This window comes from Poecilia latipinna, unplaced genomic scaffold (assembly GCF_001443285.1).
Source record: "Poecilia latipinna isolate Pla-1442-1.1 unplaced genomic scaffold, P_latipinna-1.0 Scaffold294, whole genome shotgun sequence".
NCBI lineage: Eukaryota > Metazoa > Chordata > Actinopteri > Cyprinodontiformes > Poeciliidae > Poecilia > Poecilia latipinna.
The window spans coordinates 224,913-241,667 of NW_015112910.1; the positions used below are offsets into that span (position 1 = coordinate 224,913).

The window sequence follows — 16,755 nt, forward strand, 5'->3', positions numbered from 1 at the left end:
CTGGTGACCCCAGCTAGTGACCCCAGCTGGTGACTCCAGGTGGTGACCCCACCCAGTGACCAAACCTGGTTGGGGAGCCTCAGGGCTGCGTTCTGGATTTCTAATCTTTGGGTTGGAAACCAGCCTGGCGGATCGGCTTCAGTCTGAAGGAGTGAAGGGAAGATCTGGAGGAGAGGATCAGATCAGGTTGCAGATTGAAACCCTCTCAACCTTCAAATGGTTGGAGATCCAGAGTTTGTAGAGTAGATCCGACAGGACCAGGCTGGCTTAACGGCAACTCGTTCCTTTTTTGGCTTTAGTCTCTAGGAGAGTCTGAGAGCAGAGAGGAGCTGCTGATGTGTGGAGATGAGATGAACTCAATATGAGTTCATGGCAACTGGTCAGAAGAGAGGATCAGGAGAGCTGGTAGATGTTGTTCATCGTCGACTCCCTCTCCGCTCCTTCACCGTCGTCATGGCGATCTGTTAGCAGGAGAACAGGAAGTGAAGCCACATCAGTTTTATGAAAGATGCAAACAGCTTTAGGAAATCTTACCTTGCTCTTCTTCTTTTCTCTTCAGTATTCCACCTTGGACCTCATCATCATCATCATCATCATCATCATCATCATCATCATCATCCTCTTCTTCTGCTCTGCATTCATCAATGTTTTCATACATCACCTGAGGAGAGAAGAAGAGTGGAACAATGAAGCCACAGCCTGTCAGACAACGCCGAGGCCTTAGATAACCCTCAGCTTCCTCACCTGGTCACTGTGACGCGGCAACATGTCGCTGGTCAAGGGGAGGAGCCTTTCGATGAGCTGACCAATGGTTTTAAAGGTGGGTCTGTGGGTGGGCTCCAGACTCCAGCAGAGCTTCATCAGGTGATACCTGAAAGGAAATCAGCTTCGTTACGTTTCCTGCACAGAGTTACCGCCTGAACGACTGGCCCTGGCTCATGGCTCAGTGGGAGGAAAACACAGTAAGCTAGTGGATAGGGCTGCCACCCGTCCCTTTAAAATAGGGAACCGTCCCGTAATTGGCTGTTAAATGTAGTGTTCCGTATTGAACCGATACGGGACGCGGTTTGTTCCGTATTTTACAAATGTGGATGTGTAATAATAATTACTGCTGGTGGACCATGACTCCTCCAGCAGACCGGGTCCTGGGGGTCCAGCGGCCCCAGGTAGGTGGCAGAAGAAGCCAGGGTCTGAGATGTGGCCTTGCAGTCAGCAAATGCAGCTGGCTGACAGTAAAGGAGCCACTCTGGAGATGTAGGCTGGCTCCCATCACGGCTCAGCCTCTGAAACCAGAAGGACTGGACTTTCCAAACCCAAAGCTGCCCTGGGATGGAGCTGTGGGCGTTTACAAGGTCAGTTGGGCAGTTTTCACCAGTGAGTTCGAGCGTTTCTTCACTCCAACTTCAAGATGCAAAAGAAAAGCTTGTGACTGCGGAACCCTAAACCTACCACTCTGATTCATTTCCTCTTTTTACATCGTTTTCTTTGGCTTTTGACTCAGTTTGAGGTGTTGGCTTTAATCTCTTAACTGTTTTAATGTGCAGCACTTTGGCCAAGGCTGTTGTTCTGAATCCTTTATAAATAAAGTTGTATTGCAGGTCAGTAGAGCTGGAGGACTGGGGTTGGAGGAACTACATTTCCTTTCTTCGTGCAGGTTTTGGTTTACTTACTAGAATTTTTGCCAGGAAAGGAATACCTGATGCTGCTGTACTGCTGAGCAAGTTAAGAATAAAAGCTGTTAAGAAGAGTTCTTTGTCTACTTGTGCTTCTACCTGGTACGGGCTTCCAAACATAACAAAGCAAGCAGAAGATTTTTCTCACATTTCATTAGGAGCGAACTCCGGCTGTTCCATATGGTGGCCATCTTTGATCATCTTGTAGAAGTTGGTATCCACAACAACGTTGGGGTACGGACTCTTACCTGAGCAGATGAACACAGGAAGTGATTCAAAGATGCTCAGATGCTTCACCTTTCCTCAGTGAGGTTCAGGTTACCCAGAGAGAAGATCTCCCAGAGCAGGACCCCGTAGGACCAGACGTCACTCTGAACTGTATATAGACACTGAAAGATGCTCTCTGGAGCCATCCACTTCACCGGCAGCCGGGCCTGTCAAAATAAAACACCAAATTTCAAGATAAAGTTCCCTTTGGATCTGAGGAATCAATCTGTATTGAGTTAAACTACTGACATTTCCCTGAACGATGTAGCTGTCATCGTTTTGAATGTCTCGAGCCAAACCGAAGTCACAGATCTTTGCAACCCGACAGTCGGTCAGCAGGACGTTCCTCGCTGCCACGTCTCTGTGGATGCACTGGAGCACCAACAGGTGAGACATACAGGTTAGAGGACTTTCAGCATTTTAAACACATTCTGCCTCATCCTTGCGCTGTAGCAGCTCTTAAACCGGATCTAGGACTGCAGTAGGAACCAGGCTTGGCTGGGTTCTGGTTCTGAGACATTCCTGAACTGATTTACTGCGTGTGTATGTCGTGTTCTCACGTTTCTGGAGGAAAGAAAGTCCAATCCCTGAGCCACGTGGTAGGAAAACCTCAGGAGGTCACAGAGGGACAGGCTCATCATGTGCTCACCTGACGGAGAACCCCAGGTGAGCTCAGGTGAAAGTGCAGGTGAAACCAGGTGCATCCAGGTGGGCTCAGTCTTACCTGGCTCATTTGGACTTGGAAGCAGGGCCGATTGCATCTCCTGGTACTCTGACCAGCATGAGATCCCACTGTCACTGCAGGTCACATGATTGGATTTTATGATTCATCTGACCAGGTCTTACAGGTGGAGAGACATTAACTAGCAGGAACTCGTCAGCATCAGCAGGAATAAATAGCAATCATCTGACTTTAACCATCTTAGCTGTTTTGAAGACCGGACTCCAACAGACAGATTCTAACTTTTGAACAGATGACCTCTGACCTGCGTAGCCTTTCCTGGTGTCCTGTCAGGTTCTTATAGAAGACCTCATCTCCAACCTCGTCTATGGTGATCATGGACACCATGAAGTCTGGCACGTGAGTCCGTAGGAAGTTGAGTAGGTCACCATGGCTACAGTACTCTGTGATCATTAGCATTGGGCCTGTTGGGGTCAAAGGTTAAGAGATATGATTCAAAGTGTTTTAGTTAATAGCAAACATGAAGCAGTCAATAAACCAATGTGCAGAACTTTCATCTGAAACCTGAAGCGTCTCTTGGATGTTCTGATGAACATCGGCAGGCGATACAAACCCAGAGAGAGAACACGTTGACACATGGACATCGCACACCTGAGAGCCGTTGTGGTTCCTCCAAGATCCACTTCAGACTGGGTAAGGAATGGTTTAAATGGTTTCTGACCAGTTTACATTAGATCAGGCCTGACCTAAGACTGGTTCTAGGGAGTCTTAAACTTGGTGCGTGACTCACCAGAACCGAATCCTGACTGAAACTGCTCGAGTTGGGACAGATGTAATGGTTTAGACCAGTAACACACCAGTTTCAGAATGGTTCAGGCTTTTCCTGGTTCCTGACTGGTTCTGGAATAACTCATACCACAACCCAAAGACACAACAGTTAGGCTAACTGGTGTCTGTGTTTGTCCTCAGGTCTAAGTGTGTGTGGTTGTCTGTCCTGTGATGGACTCTAGACCTGTCCAGGGTGTCCAATGCCTCTCAACCCAAACACAGCTTGAGACAAACTCCACTGTCCCCAAGGACCAGAGGGTTTACATGATGCATGGACGGCCATTTAAACCTAGACTAATGCTTACGAATGGTTAGGAACTGACTTAAGGCCTATCTTAAGGCTTATAGCTGGTAATCCCATCTGCCACACCCTTTGGGTTCGGACTTATTACCTCCTTGCGTGCACGCTCCCAGCAGGTTAACGATGTTGTCATGGTAACCGAGATGGCTGAGGATCTTCAGCTCTGACATCAGAGCCTCCCGTTCCTCTGAGTGAGCACTGGCTGCAGGTAAACACATGAAACTCAGGTGGTTGGTCACATGGCAGCCGGATGCTGACTGTGAAGGCGGGACCACTCACGTTTGAGCATCTTGACAGCAACTCTGGTAGCCTTGTTTTCTGTTCCCAGGCCGTACGCCGTCGCCTCAACAACCTTTCCAAACGCCCCCGAGCCCAGGACTCCGCCTGAAGGACAAAGAGCAGAGACACAGTAAAAAGATGGGAGAGGAAGGATGAGGAAGGCTACGCAGAGGTCAAAGGTCCCGTTGATACCGAGTCGCAGTTTGTCTCGAGGAAACTCCCACTTCTGGTTGTATGGCAGCTGGGTGGGGTCAATGAAGGTGTAGTTGTTGCCATCGTTGCTCTCAATGATCTTCCACAGAATTTCATACCTTGGTTTCTGGTTGAAGAGAAGAGGACAGTTTGTCTGTGGTCCTGGTTTTGGTTCCTGTTACTCACAAAGAACACCAGAACCTGTACTCACCGACCCCAGAGGAACTCACCTGTCTGCACTTGTAGAACACAAATAACAGCAGCAGGAAGAGGATGGAGGAGACGCTCAGCGCTCCAATCAGAGCTGGAGTGAAGACGGTGCGAAGTCCTGTGGTACCTGAATGCAGCACCGGATGGACCAAAGTTAGCAACTGTTCAGTTTTCTAGGCAGGAGTCAGTTGTAAACCTAATCTGGATTTAGATACTGAACTCTGTTAATCCTAATCTGCTCCTTCTTTACAGAGTCCAGACTGTACCAAAGCCAGTCTGGTGCTAAGAGCGGAGCTGGTCTGGGATCAGATCTCTGAGGTTTTTCACTTAGGTTCCTCTGATACTCACGATGAACAAACACTTGATGAGACTTGCCCACCAGGTTGTACGCCAAACACATGACTGTGACATCATCGTCAGGGGTGGACAGAGGGAAGAATGTCCTCACCTCCTCCCTGTCCTCTGAGGTTGCAGGAGATGGAGACACCTGGTGGTTGGAGCTGGGTTCACACCTGCAGGAGATCAGAGCTTCATCTTGGCTTTTATTCTGATCCCAACATGGTGGCAGATGTTTCTGACCAAAACTTCCCAACAATAATAAATAAAACATCATGTTCTTCAAGTGCCACAGACTGCAGCGCCCCCAGTGACACTTGGGGGCACTGCAAGTGACCCCATGCATGCATGCATGTGTGCATGGACACACCATGCAGAGCCTGTAGGGGGCGGTGGCAGCTCAGTTCACATACCTGTCCACGTGGGTGCAGATGAACCAGAGGACCGTGGGCCGTGGGTAACCAGAACCGCTGCACATCAGGGACTGGTTCTGCTGCGTGATGCTGACAGTCGGAGAACCTGTAGGGTTCGGATCAGATCGAACAGTTCACCAGCACGGAAACCCCAAAAAAACAATCAGACGTAGAAAAGGTGGAACCAGTTCTTACGGTAGATCCGGAGGTCCACATCCTGCGACCCGTTAAAGAACAAATTAGAAAAATTAAAAGAATATCGACCACCATCTTCCTGACGAACGCGCCGCACCAGAAGGTTGGCCTCTGACCTGTTCCAACAACAATACCACCTTAAAACAAGTCACAGAGCTTATATATAACGCCTTAAAAAGCAACTAAATGTGACCAAAAGTATCTCCTTCAATCATTAAATAAAATCCCTTCATATCACTGAAATCTCAGTGGCTGCTCTAAAATACCACCTTGACACTCATCAACAATGTCAAGCTGAAATACCAGCAATACCACCTTAAAAACACATTACCAGAACCACCAACTTAAAGTGGTGTCAAACATACCACCTTAACAAACATTAATATTAAAAGGTATTCAGTTAGTAAGGTGGTATGCAGTTATTGTTTTAAAGGTGGTACAGAAGGTTAGGTTTATTTCAAAGCTGTTAAGGTGGTCAGACTGAAATATTGATAGGCTGTTTTTAATGTGGTAGGCAATGCAACTGGCTTTTTTTTAAAGGTGGTGTGGAAGTCTTCTGGTATACATATCTGCATTTATTAAGGTGGCTACTGATGATTGTTGGACTTTCCAAGGTGGTAGTGCAGCTGGTGTGGGTAGTGAAGGTGGTATTGTCAGGTTTTTGGAGGCGTGACTAGCATGGTTTCTGTATTTTGGGTTTCAAGTGAAATGGTTGGTCTGCAGAGTTTTAAGGTGGAATGGTTGGGATACCTGTAGGCTGTAGCTGTGTAGCTCCTCTCATACACGCTGCTGCCATCATTGTTTACATGTTCTGGTGTCGTCCAGTGATGCTGTCTGATTGCAGGATAGGACTCCATGATGAAAGTCAGGGTCAGGTCTCCACCTTCAAACACCTCCACCGTCCTGCAGCCACTGCCTCTGCTCCCGTTAAACACCAGTTCTCTTTGCAGCTCTTCTGAACCGAAGCTGACGTTAGCCGCTGGTTCCTCAGTCATAGCCTCCGGTCCCCTGCTGAAGTTGCCTGGCAGGTCATCGAAGACCTGCTGGTTGTTGGCAGTCTGAAGGTAGATCCTCAGGTAAGGTTGATCTGATGAAGAGGAGGAAGAGAAGACAGCATGAAGACTGCCTTTTCTCCAGATATCTGGTCGTTTCATGGAGACCCTGATCTGTTATCATCGCCTTGGTATTGACTGATTACTAACCCAAAACAGTCAAGTGGGTGGTTGCCATGGCAACCCCAGCTCTGCCAACAGCAGTACAGGTGTACAGTCCGCTGTGTTGATGGTTGACAGCAGAGACGGTCAGAGTGCTGCTGATGTTAAAGCACCCATTGAAGTAGATCCTGGTTTCACTGACAGCCAGGTCCTAAAGCAACCAAACTACCTGTTAGAGGCAGACAGGTGGGCCTCTAGGGACCAAAGAGACCTCTGGCTGCTCACCTTTGTGTGTGGGTGAGTCCAGGTGACAGTGTAGCTGTGTGAAGGGTTGCTGCTCTGACAGGTGACTGTGAACCGTTCTCCTCGTAGACGGACCCACTCACCCTGGCTGACAGCGACGGAGGGAGGGCGGTCCACTGCAGACAGACAGGTAGAGGGTGAGGCAGAGACTCAGGGGCATCAAACAGGTAGACAGACAGGTGTAATGTCCGACAGGTGTGTAGAGAGACAAGTGTCTTACTGGGAGCCACCATCAGGGAAAATGGCTCTGATCGGAATTCTTGGCCATTCCTCCAACCCGAACAGGTGTACCGGCCTTTGAAGGACATCCTCGTATGTTTGATCAAGGCTCCTTTTCGAGGGTCTAAGGTGACGTTCATACCTGGGGGCAGGCCCCGCCACTTGTCCCCACCCTCTGATTGGAGGGTGAGGTCTGTGACAGATGGGTCAGTCAACAAACACCTGTACAGGAAGTCATCACCCTCTTGAGGATAGCCCTCTGTGGAGCGAGGCGTGACAAACACCGTAGAGTTGTTACCTGGATCTGACAGAGGAGAATCATGGGAAATGAGGTAATGTCATAATGTCAGTGATGTCATTGAGGTAAACAGGAAGGTCACTGGGCCTGCTTACCTTTGACATACAGGTGTATCCAGGTGTTCAGGTGGTTCAGGCTCTGGTTAACATACCTGCAATGGTACGTACCGGTGTGTCTGGGAGTCACACTGCTGATGTTCAAGGTGTTCAGACAATTCCTCGGTAATGGACGAAATGCAGTGGTGAATATTTTCACCGACTCGCCACCAAGGCAATCAAGCTGGACCTTAGAGCCGGCAATCAGAACGACCTCTGACCGGTTTGGTTGGAAGATCGAGTTTAATTGGATCAGTGTCGGTCCTGGAGGTTCTGAAACAAGGAGACATGACAATTCCGGTAAACCAACAATACCGGAAACGGGTAGAGCACACACTTGAGGACACCAAGTGGTGCTCGACACCAGGTGGTGCTCACAAATCAGAACATGTTGGCAACACCCACCAAGCCTGGCAGGTTCATATAAAGCGAGTCTATGCAGACCCGTATATAAACAGACAGGTGTGTGAACACACAGGTGTTGTTGAGTTCATCATAAACAGGAAGCCAAAATTGCAGCAAAAAATGTCAAATTTTATTTAAAATCCTCATGAACAGAGCAATTAAAGCCTGAAGCAATTTAGAGCTTGAACAGGTGAACAGTTAGTGAGTTTGTTTTACAGTTTAAAACATCACAGAATCAGTCAATCAATTCATTAATTATTAAACGCAAAGGCTAATTGGTAAATTAAGAAATCTGGTCAGCCTTCAGAAGAATACATTGATTCAAATACATGTCTGATTTCAAAGAATCTGATCAGTTGTATGTAAAGACAGAAATCTGATTGGCTGGTTGTGGGCAGTCAGAGGATCTCATTGGCCAAGAGCGGTGGGTTTCTTGTTGATTTCCTGTAGTTGGGTGGCGATGCGTGACGTCTGCAGCAGTAAAGCCTGGTGGTTCTCCACCAGCAGATTCTGGTGCCGGGCCAGGTTCTGCAGGTTCTGGATTTGCTGGGAACCCTGAGGGTGAGTCCAGGTGAGTTCAGTCAGAATGGATCAGAACCAATCATGAGCAGAAGGTTCTTGTTGGTCCTTCATCTATGGGAGCAGTACCAAGCTGACCCAGAAATCTGATCCAGATGTTCTAAAGGTTAGCTAATGCTAAAGCTAACAGTTTAACTCAAAATGTCTCATAAACTAGACACTAAGCTTAACCGGACCTAGCTGATATAAACTAGGCTGACTGGGCTGGACTCACCTGGTTGACCAGAATGCTGAGCTGCTGCACAACCTGGGCCTGGTGTTTGGCCCGCTCCTCCTGGGCCTGAACCAACCGGGTCAGCAGCTCCAGAACTTGTGCTCTCCAAATGTCGCCCTGCTCCTGGTTCTGAACCAGTTCTGATATCCTGGGGGCAGCAGGGTCGAACCCTGGTTGGTCGGGAGTTTGGGCAGCGCCCATCGTCATGGCGGCGGGTCGGCGGTCACCTGCAGTGAAGACGACCGTGGAGGTGAAACTTTACAGAGTCCAGCTCTGTTAGTTCCCAGGTCAGAAACCATGACGGGAGTTTCACACCTGACTCCAGGTGAGAGTAGGTGAGGGCAGCTCAGGTGAGTTTAGACATTCAGAAACTAAAAGGATTTCATGAAACCAAAAGCTGCCGAGAGATTAATGGAGACGCAAAAATGAGACTTTATTTGAAAACCAAAACCTGCGCAGCCCGACCTGAAAGCATCAACGAGTTCTCTGGAGCGGCCACCAGAGGGCAGCAGTGACTTCAGGCGGCGCCTGACAGGACAGTGAAGGAAGTTTGATAAAAACAGAAAGTGACTGAGGCCCGATGGTTTCTGGGAGGAGAGAGAGGTTTGAGGTTCGACCGCAAGATCTGCTGCTGCAAAAACCTCGACTGCAACAGCAACGCTCACAACACACACATAGAGATACACACATAGATACACACGTATGTGTGTGCATGTGTATGTGTATCTATATTTGTATATACATACAGATATAGATATTCACACGTAGATATGTGTATGTGTACTTGTGTGTGTGTGTGTGTGTGTGTGTATATATATATATATATACTTACACTGCTCAAAAAAATAAAGGGAACACTCAAATAACACATCCTAGATCTGAATGAATGAAATATTCTCATTGAAATCTTTGTTCTGTTGAATGTGCTGACAACAAAATCACACAAAAATCATCAATGGAAATCAAATTTATTAACCAATGGAGGCCTGGATTTGGAGCCACACACAAAATTAAAGTGAAATATTCCCTTTATTTTTTTGAGCAGTATATATATATATATATATATATATATATATATATATACGTATTGCAAAAGTATTCATACCCCTTGAACTTTTCCATATTTCATCATAAATATATTTAACTGGAATTTAATATGAACACAAAATGCTTTATAACTATGAAGTAGAAATGATTCTTGATTCAAAATATTTTTTTTCAAGTAAAAACTTAAGTGCAGAAAACGTATTCAACCCCCTTTTCTCTGAGATCCTTCAGTTCCCTCCAGAAGTTGCCTGATGATTCCTAATGACTAAGTAGAGTCCAGCTGTGTGTAATCTAATCTAATCCCAGTGTTATTCCAGCTGCTCTGTGATGCCTCAGAGGTTCAGAGATGATTTAGAGCAAACGGCATCACGGAGGAGCACTTTGAGTGCTCAGGGAGTTCACAGCATGCTGAGGCTTTGAACTTCTCATCGTCCAATCAGAAACCAAAGAGTCTGCCCCAATGGAACCAAGACACGGCCTAGTCAAAGTCCAGCTAAACTTCCAAGCTGAACAAGTAGAGCTCTGATCAAAGATCAGCCAAGATGAAGACCCTGGACAAAATGATCAACAGCAATGAGGGCAACTATCAGGCAACCTGTCCACAGGGCAACATCAGAAGAAAGCCACAGTTAAGGAAGCTATCAGAAGTCACGTTAACAGTTATCTGTTAGCCATTAGCACTTAGCCATGTTGGATTCAGCAAACAAGGAAGGAGGTTTTTTGGTCAGACCAGAACTAAACTGAACTTTATGATCTGAATGCAAAACACTGAACATCACTCTGAATGCCATGGTTCTGGTCGGGTTCTGGTTGGGTTCTGGTCTCTGGTGTGTGTGTGGCTGTGTTGTGGGTTCAGACTGCAGGATCCTCCAAGCAGCAGATGTTTCCTGTTTGGATCAGAACCGCCTCCAGTGAACAGATCTGCTGCAGAACTTCATGTGACCGTTGGAGACGTCATCGGGTTTCACAATCTGAGAAAAGCTGAACTGAAACTGCACACACACGGACACACTCTGGCAGGGTGTCACCATGTTACTGATGGTGGAATGGATCCAAAGTTCACTGAAGCTCCTCTGGCATGGTTCAATCTGCTCATCCTACAGTGTTTAACCTGGACAGCTGGTCCGGCTTTGATCCGGTTTTGGTCCGGTTTTGGTCCGATTGGGGGCTTAAGTCAAGTGAAGATTATTTGTAAAACATATTTCAGCAGCAAAGCAGTTGATGATGATTTACATCATAAAACATCAAACTGTCATCATCAAGTATTCAATCTGATCAATAATCATCAGAATCATCAAGAATAAAAATCGATTATATTGCTCAAAGTTTCAAAAGTAATTAACCAGTTGGGTTTTCTAGATTTAAAGGACCTCAGGGTGTCAGCTGTTTTTCAGTTTTCTGGATGTTTGTTCCAGATCTGTGGTCCATAGAAGCTGAATGCTGATTCTCCATGTTTGGTTCTGGTTCTGATGCAGAGTAGAACCAGAAGCAGCAGATTGATCCAGCAGCAACAGATCTTTAATCCGTTCAATGATTTCTAAACCTCCAGCAGTGTTTAAAGTCTCTTCTCTGAGTGAAGGACTGTAGAAGTTGGTGATGTAGAACTGGGTGATGTGCTTTATCTTCCTGGTTTTAGTCAGAACTCCAGCAGCGTTCTGAATCAGCTGCAGCTGGACCATTGATTTGTTACTCAGACCCGTGAAGACGCTGCTGCAGTAATCAATGGCACTGCAGAGAAACGCCTGGATGAGTTTCTCCGGTGCTGAGATGTTAGTCCTCCGATCCTGGAAATGTTCTTCAGCTGATAGAAGGCTGACTTTGGAACCGGCTTTATGTGGCTCTGAAGTTTTAGGTCAGAGTTCAGAGGTCATCCTGATCTCTAGTTTCCATCTGGAACAAACGAAGTTGTGCAATAACTGTAGATATATAAATCCAGATCAACAATTCTGGATTCATAGCCCCAGATCTATAAATCTAGACCAACAACTCTAGATCTATAAATCTAGATCTATAGCCCCAGACCTATAAATCTAGATCTATAACTAGATTTATTAATCTAGGTTTATAACAATAGATCTATAACTCCTTTGATTCAAAGATGCTACATCCTCTCATGTTTCTGTTCAGTGACTTTACGGTTTGGTTCTGGTTCTGTCTGATCTATGCAATCTGAAGTTTCCATGGAGACAGAGACAGGTGACCCCCACTGCAGGTTGATCCACCAGCAGGGGGTACTTTCTGCCCTCCTCTTCCTCTATGAGGCTTTCAGGTCAGTTCCCGACTCCGGGTCTCTGTTACACTTGGATCAGATCGTCCGGTGATCAGCAGAGCCTGATCACTGGATGGTGATCAGGTTCTGGCTCCAGAACCAGAACACCGGCTCTGGCACCAGGTTCCTGACCTGGTTCAGGCCCAGGGGTCGGGAGTGGCCCTGAGCTCCTGCAGGTCCTGTTGTCCCACTTCTGTTTTTGGAGAAAGTTCTGCAGTCGGTTTCAGATCGGAGGGAGAAGTGAAGAAACCTCAGAGAGCCAGGAAACACATTCGACCACAGACCGCACACACACACACACACGCACATACTGGACCCTCCCCAGGTTTCTCCCACTTCCTCCTCTGACTTCTTCTTTGGCGCGTTGGAGGAACCGGTTACCACGCTGACGTGTTTACACCCTACTTTCTGGTATTTATAGGTCCAACTGAGGAGGAGTGGGGGTTGAAAGGGTCGGTTCTAGAACCCCTGGTGATGGGTCGGTACCAACGGTACCAAGGAGTGCCTTCAGGCTGATTACCGGGTCAAGAACGTGGAGTGGATTGGTCCAGTTCTTCTTCAGGGATCCGATTCCGTCTTGGTCCGGTTCTCCTGGATGTCAGAGGTCCGGTTCTGCAGCAGATCCTGTCAGTGGTTCTGGTGGTTCTGGACCTGACAGGTGTTCTTCTGAATCAGAACCAGAAGTGGTGAGCTGGGATCCAGTCAGACAGTAAACCCAGTGGTTCTGTTCAGTTTCATGTTTACATCCCGTCATAAACAATCAGGGTATAAAATAACTCAGACATCTCCATGGCAGCAGGTCACCTTCAGTCAGGACTCAGCTGTCTGAGTAGAACCAGAACCAGAACAAGAACCAGAAGACCTCCAGCTGCTTTTTGAGGTTTAATGTGTGAAACGTCAGAGGAACTTTATGATCAGAAATTTCTACAGATTTATTGATCTGTCTCCATGTTTGTTATGATTCAGATAATCAGAGTGGATCCTCCCTGAGCAGATGCTACCGAAACACACCAAAAACAACCAATTATAGGCAGGAGCCAATTATAGGCTTAGTGCTGTCAATCAGCATCATGTACTCACTGCTAAATATGCTGATGACAGAGAAAGAACTTACTGTGAGGAAAACTGTAATGAAAGTTAGCATAGTAGCGGGATAGCATAGCCACCAGTGACTGCTCTCAATGGTGCCTATGCTAACTAGTCTTAGCATTCACTACAGGCTCTGCTAGCGTAGCAGAGAGCAACTGGGGAGTGAGTGAGCAGCGTGTGCACAACAGTGATTGGCAGCTCTAAGCTGTCAAGCACACGTGTCTCTGTGCTGAGCTGTATGCTAGTTTCCCTTCAACGTAGAAACGTTTAGCAATCGATCAGAAACTTGAAACCGTTCAGATCAAAACAGGAAACACATTATTATGTCACAAATGATCAAAACTTCAGTTTGGACTTTTTATAAGTCCAAACTGAATTATAATATAATAATAATAATAATAATAATAATAATAATAATAATAATAATAATAATAATAAATTATTTGTATTACTATCAATAATACTAAACCTCTATTGTTATTATTATTGATATAATAACAACAAAAGTAATCATTATTATTACTATCAATGATAATAAGCTTCTTTTGCTATTATTATTTTTGTTACAATAACAATAACAAAAATAATAATATATGATTATTATTATTGTTGTTGTTGTTGTTGTTACTGTTGATTTGAAGAAGATCTGTTCTCAGATTATTTGTCTCATAAACTGTAACAACATGGAGACGAATTAATAAACCTGGAAAAATAAATTATATAAAAGCATTTTTCACATTTTCTGCTTTAAAATCTTATTTTTAATGTTTCTGTTGCCAAAAGCTGAACCATTTATTGTAATCATCCCAAAGGCGTCGTCACCATGGTAACCTGCTTGTGGTATGCTGTCTGAACGGCCATCTGGGGCCTTGCAGGAATGAAACCTCCAGAATCAGAACCAGAACCTGCAACTGTTTCAGGTTTGACTTCCTCTTGGGTCATGTGACCTGCGGCCGCTTACTGCTTAAGAAACATCAGAGGAATATTTCGACCGACTCGCTTCACCAGAACCAGAATTAGGCCAGATCCAGACCAAAAACTGGACCGGAACCAGATCCAGACCGTCATGATCTGCTGCTGTCAGAATAAACTGATTATCATCGGAACCAGCTTCATGTTCCGGCCTTACTGGGTCAGTCAGAATCAGCTCCTGATTGGTTCACTCTGTAACGAGCTCGTTAGTGGCCTGGTTCTGGTTCCGAGCCCAGCCCAAACGGTTCTGAGAAGCTTCTTCAGGTGAGAATCAGTTGAAGACAGTTTAAAAGAGGAAAACATTTCATATCCATAAATATTAATATTTAATTAGCCAGTTTTTATGTTTCTGGATTATTTTTATTTCACTTTTATTGTGTAAAACAAATCTGTAAGCGCAGTGGCTGAATAATCATCAGATCTTCCATCAATAATCATCAGATCATTAATCAATAATCAGCAAGTTATTTTATGGTGACCAAAGGGTTAATTAGTTATTTATCTTTAATGTAAACACTAATTATACAGCAATAAACAGATAATTATTGTTTGTTAACATGAAATATGATCAGCTGAGTTTATAGGAAACATGAAATTAAACTATTAGTTTGAACAGATTCTGTTTATTATCAGATCTATTTTATGAAGAAAATGAAAAAACATTTTCCCATGAAATCATCAGTTTGTTGTTTTTATTAATTTAGAAAGTAAGTGAACCCCATGAATCTGCCTGGTTTCATTTCCACATTAATTCAACTTGGGTATGAAATCGACAGGTAACAAAAGGTCTGTATCCTCAGGAAACATGGGATTTCATTTCATTGTTATGCTGATGATTGCCAGATTTATTTGCCCCTGAGCCAGAAGGATGTCCATTCCATCAAACATCTCCTGGCATGTCTAGGTGATATTAAAGCTTGGTTGGCCTTGAACTTTTTAAATTTTAATGAAAGGAAAACAGAGGTGATGGTGTTTGGACCCAGTGGCTCCTGTGAGTCCTCCTCTGTTGACCTGGGACCCTTGGAGGTGTATTTTAAACCTGTTATTACAGATCTTGGTTTTAAGGTGGACAGTGATTTCAAATTGGACAGCCAAATCAGAGCCGTGGGTAAGTCCAGTTTTTATCATTTAAGGCCATTGGCATCAGTGAAATCTTTTCTTTCCAGGCAGCATTTTGAAACAGTGATCCACGCTTTTATTTCGACTCGACTGGATTACTGTAACTCACTTTATCTGGGAGTCAGTCAGTCGCTGCTCTCACGTCTGCAGCTAGTACAGAATGCTGCTGCACGACTTTTGACAGGAACTCAAGAGAGAGAGCAAGTGACCCCTGTCCTGGCCTCACTTCACTGGCTGCCTGTATATTTTAGGATTCATTTTAAAATTCTTATGTTTGTTTTTAAATCACTGCATAATCTTGCCCCGACGTACCTCTCTGAGCTTCTTCACCCCTACATACCCTATCGGTCTCTCAAGTCAGCAGATCAGCTGCTCTTGGAGGTACTGAGATCAAGAAGGAAGCTCAGAGGGGACAGGGCTTTCTCCGTCATGGGTCCTAAGTTATGGAATGACTTGCCTTTGCACGTTAGAGAGGCCCCTTCACTGTCCACTTTTAAAGCTCATCTTAAAACCCATCTATTTTATTTGGCTTTCAACTCCAGCGGGATCTAGTTTTAAATTGTATGTTTGTTTTTAAACTGTAAGAGTTTTTATTTTTTTAATTGTTATGTTGTGTTTTAATGTACAGCACTTTGTATCAGCTGTGGTTGTTTTAAAGTGCTTTATAAATAAACTTGGTATGGTATGGTATTTATTAACAGCTCAATCATATTAATGCTTAATTATCATAAGCAGCTATTTTAAAACTGTATCTAACAGCAGATGTGTTTGGTTTAGTAATCTGACAAAAATAATCAGATTATTAGTGAACCTGTTCTGATGTTAATAAACTCAGGAACCATTTTGGGTAGTTAATGTGCATCAGAGAGTAATAAATGGGTAATTAATGAGTAAATAAATATTATCTGACCTGCAGCGGCGCAGCCACCGAGGGTGATCAACAGCAGCACTGAATGGAGCCTCATCTCTCTCTCTCTTTCTCTCTCTCAGGCTGAAGCCAGAGTGAATCTGGCTGAAGGAGAAACTTCCTCTTGAAACAAACTCACCTCCTACTCCTCTTCCTCCTCCTCCTTCTCCTCCTGTTCTTCCTCCTCTTCTGGTCACATGATCTGATTCTTCTCATCATACAGTTCTCAAAGCTCATAAGCGACTCCATAAACAACGTTTGTGATGTTTTAACTCTGAGAAACCGACCAGTTCAGGTTTGGAAAAGACAGGACCAGAAGTTCATCTGTGACGACCTGGAGTGACTAGAGTCCAGATACATTGAGGGGTCATGGCTGAATTATCTGGTTATTCAATATGAATTAGTTAAAATCATTTTGCTGCTCTGAGGACCTGATCAGCCCAAAACTGAAATAAATAAATAAATAAATAAATAATGATTTGAATTACAAATAGTTAAAAATAATCCTGATTCTGTTTTCCTGTTTTTCTTTATAATTTATTATATTGAAGAGTGATGAAATCTGAATATGATTCTCATGTCTCTATGAATCTGAGATGATTGTAAACATTATGAGAATGATGATCTCAGGGAAGACAGGAAGGGGCGGGGCAACAGGGTCAGATCCAGCATCAAGGAGGAAAGTCCGTGTCCCAAATTCTCCACTTCC

At 44.9% G+C, this 16,755-nt stretch overlaps 2 protein-coding genes across 2 annotated transcripts in view; both read right to left on the reverse strand.

Annotated features, from left to right (window-relative positions):
• The window catches only part of ttc1 (tetratricopeptide repeat domain 1), a 21,621-nt gene extending 20,238 nt beyond the window's left edge, over positions 1 to 1,383 (reverse strand). Inside the window, exon 1 of the mRNA XM_015034302.1 lies at positions 1,373 to 1,383. The gene's annotated coding sequence lies outside the window, so the exon portion shown is untranslated. The remainder of the gene's footprint in view (positions 1 to 1,372) is intronic.
• On the reverse strand, positions 7 to 16,163 carry csf1rb (colony stimulating factor 1 receptor, b). Its single transcript, XM_015034301.1, has 22 exons — positions 16,050 to 16,163; positions 7,446 to 7,718; positions 7,054 to 7,356; positions 6,816 to 6,949; positions 6,579 to 6,741; positions 6,127 to 6,463; positions 5,377 to 5,492; positions 5,182 to 5,287; positions 4,781 to 4,944; positions 4,453 to 4,559; positions 4,223 to 4,349; positions 4,031 to 4,135; positions 3,843 to 3,953; positions 2,927 to 3,086; positions 2,665 to 2,738; positions 2,501 to 2,589; positions 2,190 to 2,312; positions 1,996 to 2,107; positions 1,822 to 1,921; positions 745 to 871; positions 535 to 661; positions 7 to 461 (listed from the first exon to the last, which is right to left on the reverse strand). Exons 1-22 carry the CDS (start codon positions 16,102 to 16,104, stop codon positions 394 to 396), a joined length of 3,081 nt encoding a protein of 1,026 aa, XP_014889787.1. The 5' UTR covers positions 16,105 to 16,163; the 3' UTR covers positions 7 to 393.
• Positions 16,164 to 16,755: the final 592 nt, after the last annotated feature.

Excerpts from the sequence above, each read along its gene's own strand:
- csf1rb (XM_015034301.1), bottom strand. The coding sequence starts at position 16,104 with ATGAGGCTCCATTCAGTGCTGCTGTTGATCACCCTCGGTGGCTGCGCC. Across the intron at positions 6,742-6,815 it reads GGACTCACCCACACACAAAG|GACCTGGCTGTCAGTGAAAC; the intron begins GTGAGCAGCCAG and ends TGGTTGCTTTAG. Across the intron at positions 4,136-4,222 it reads TCGAGACAAACTGCGACTCG|GCGGAGTCCTGGGCTCGGGG; the intron begins GTATCAACGGGA and ends TTTGTCCTTCAG.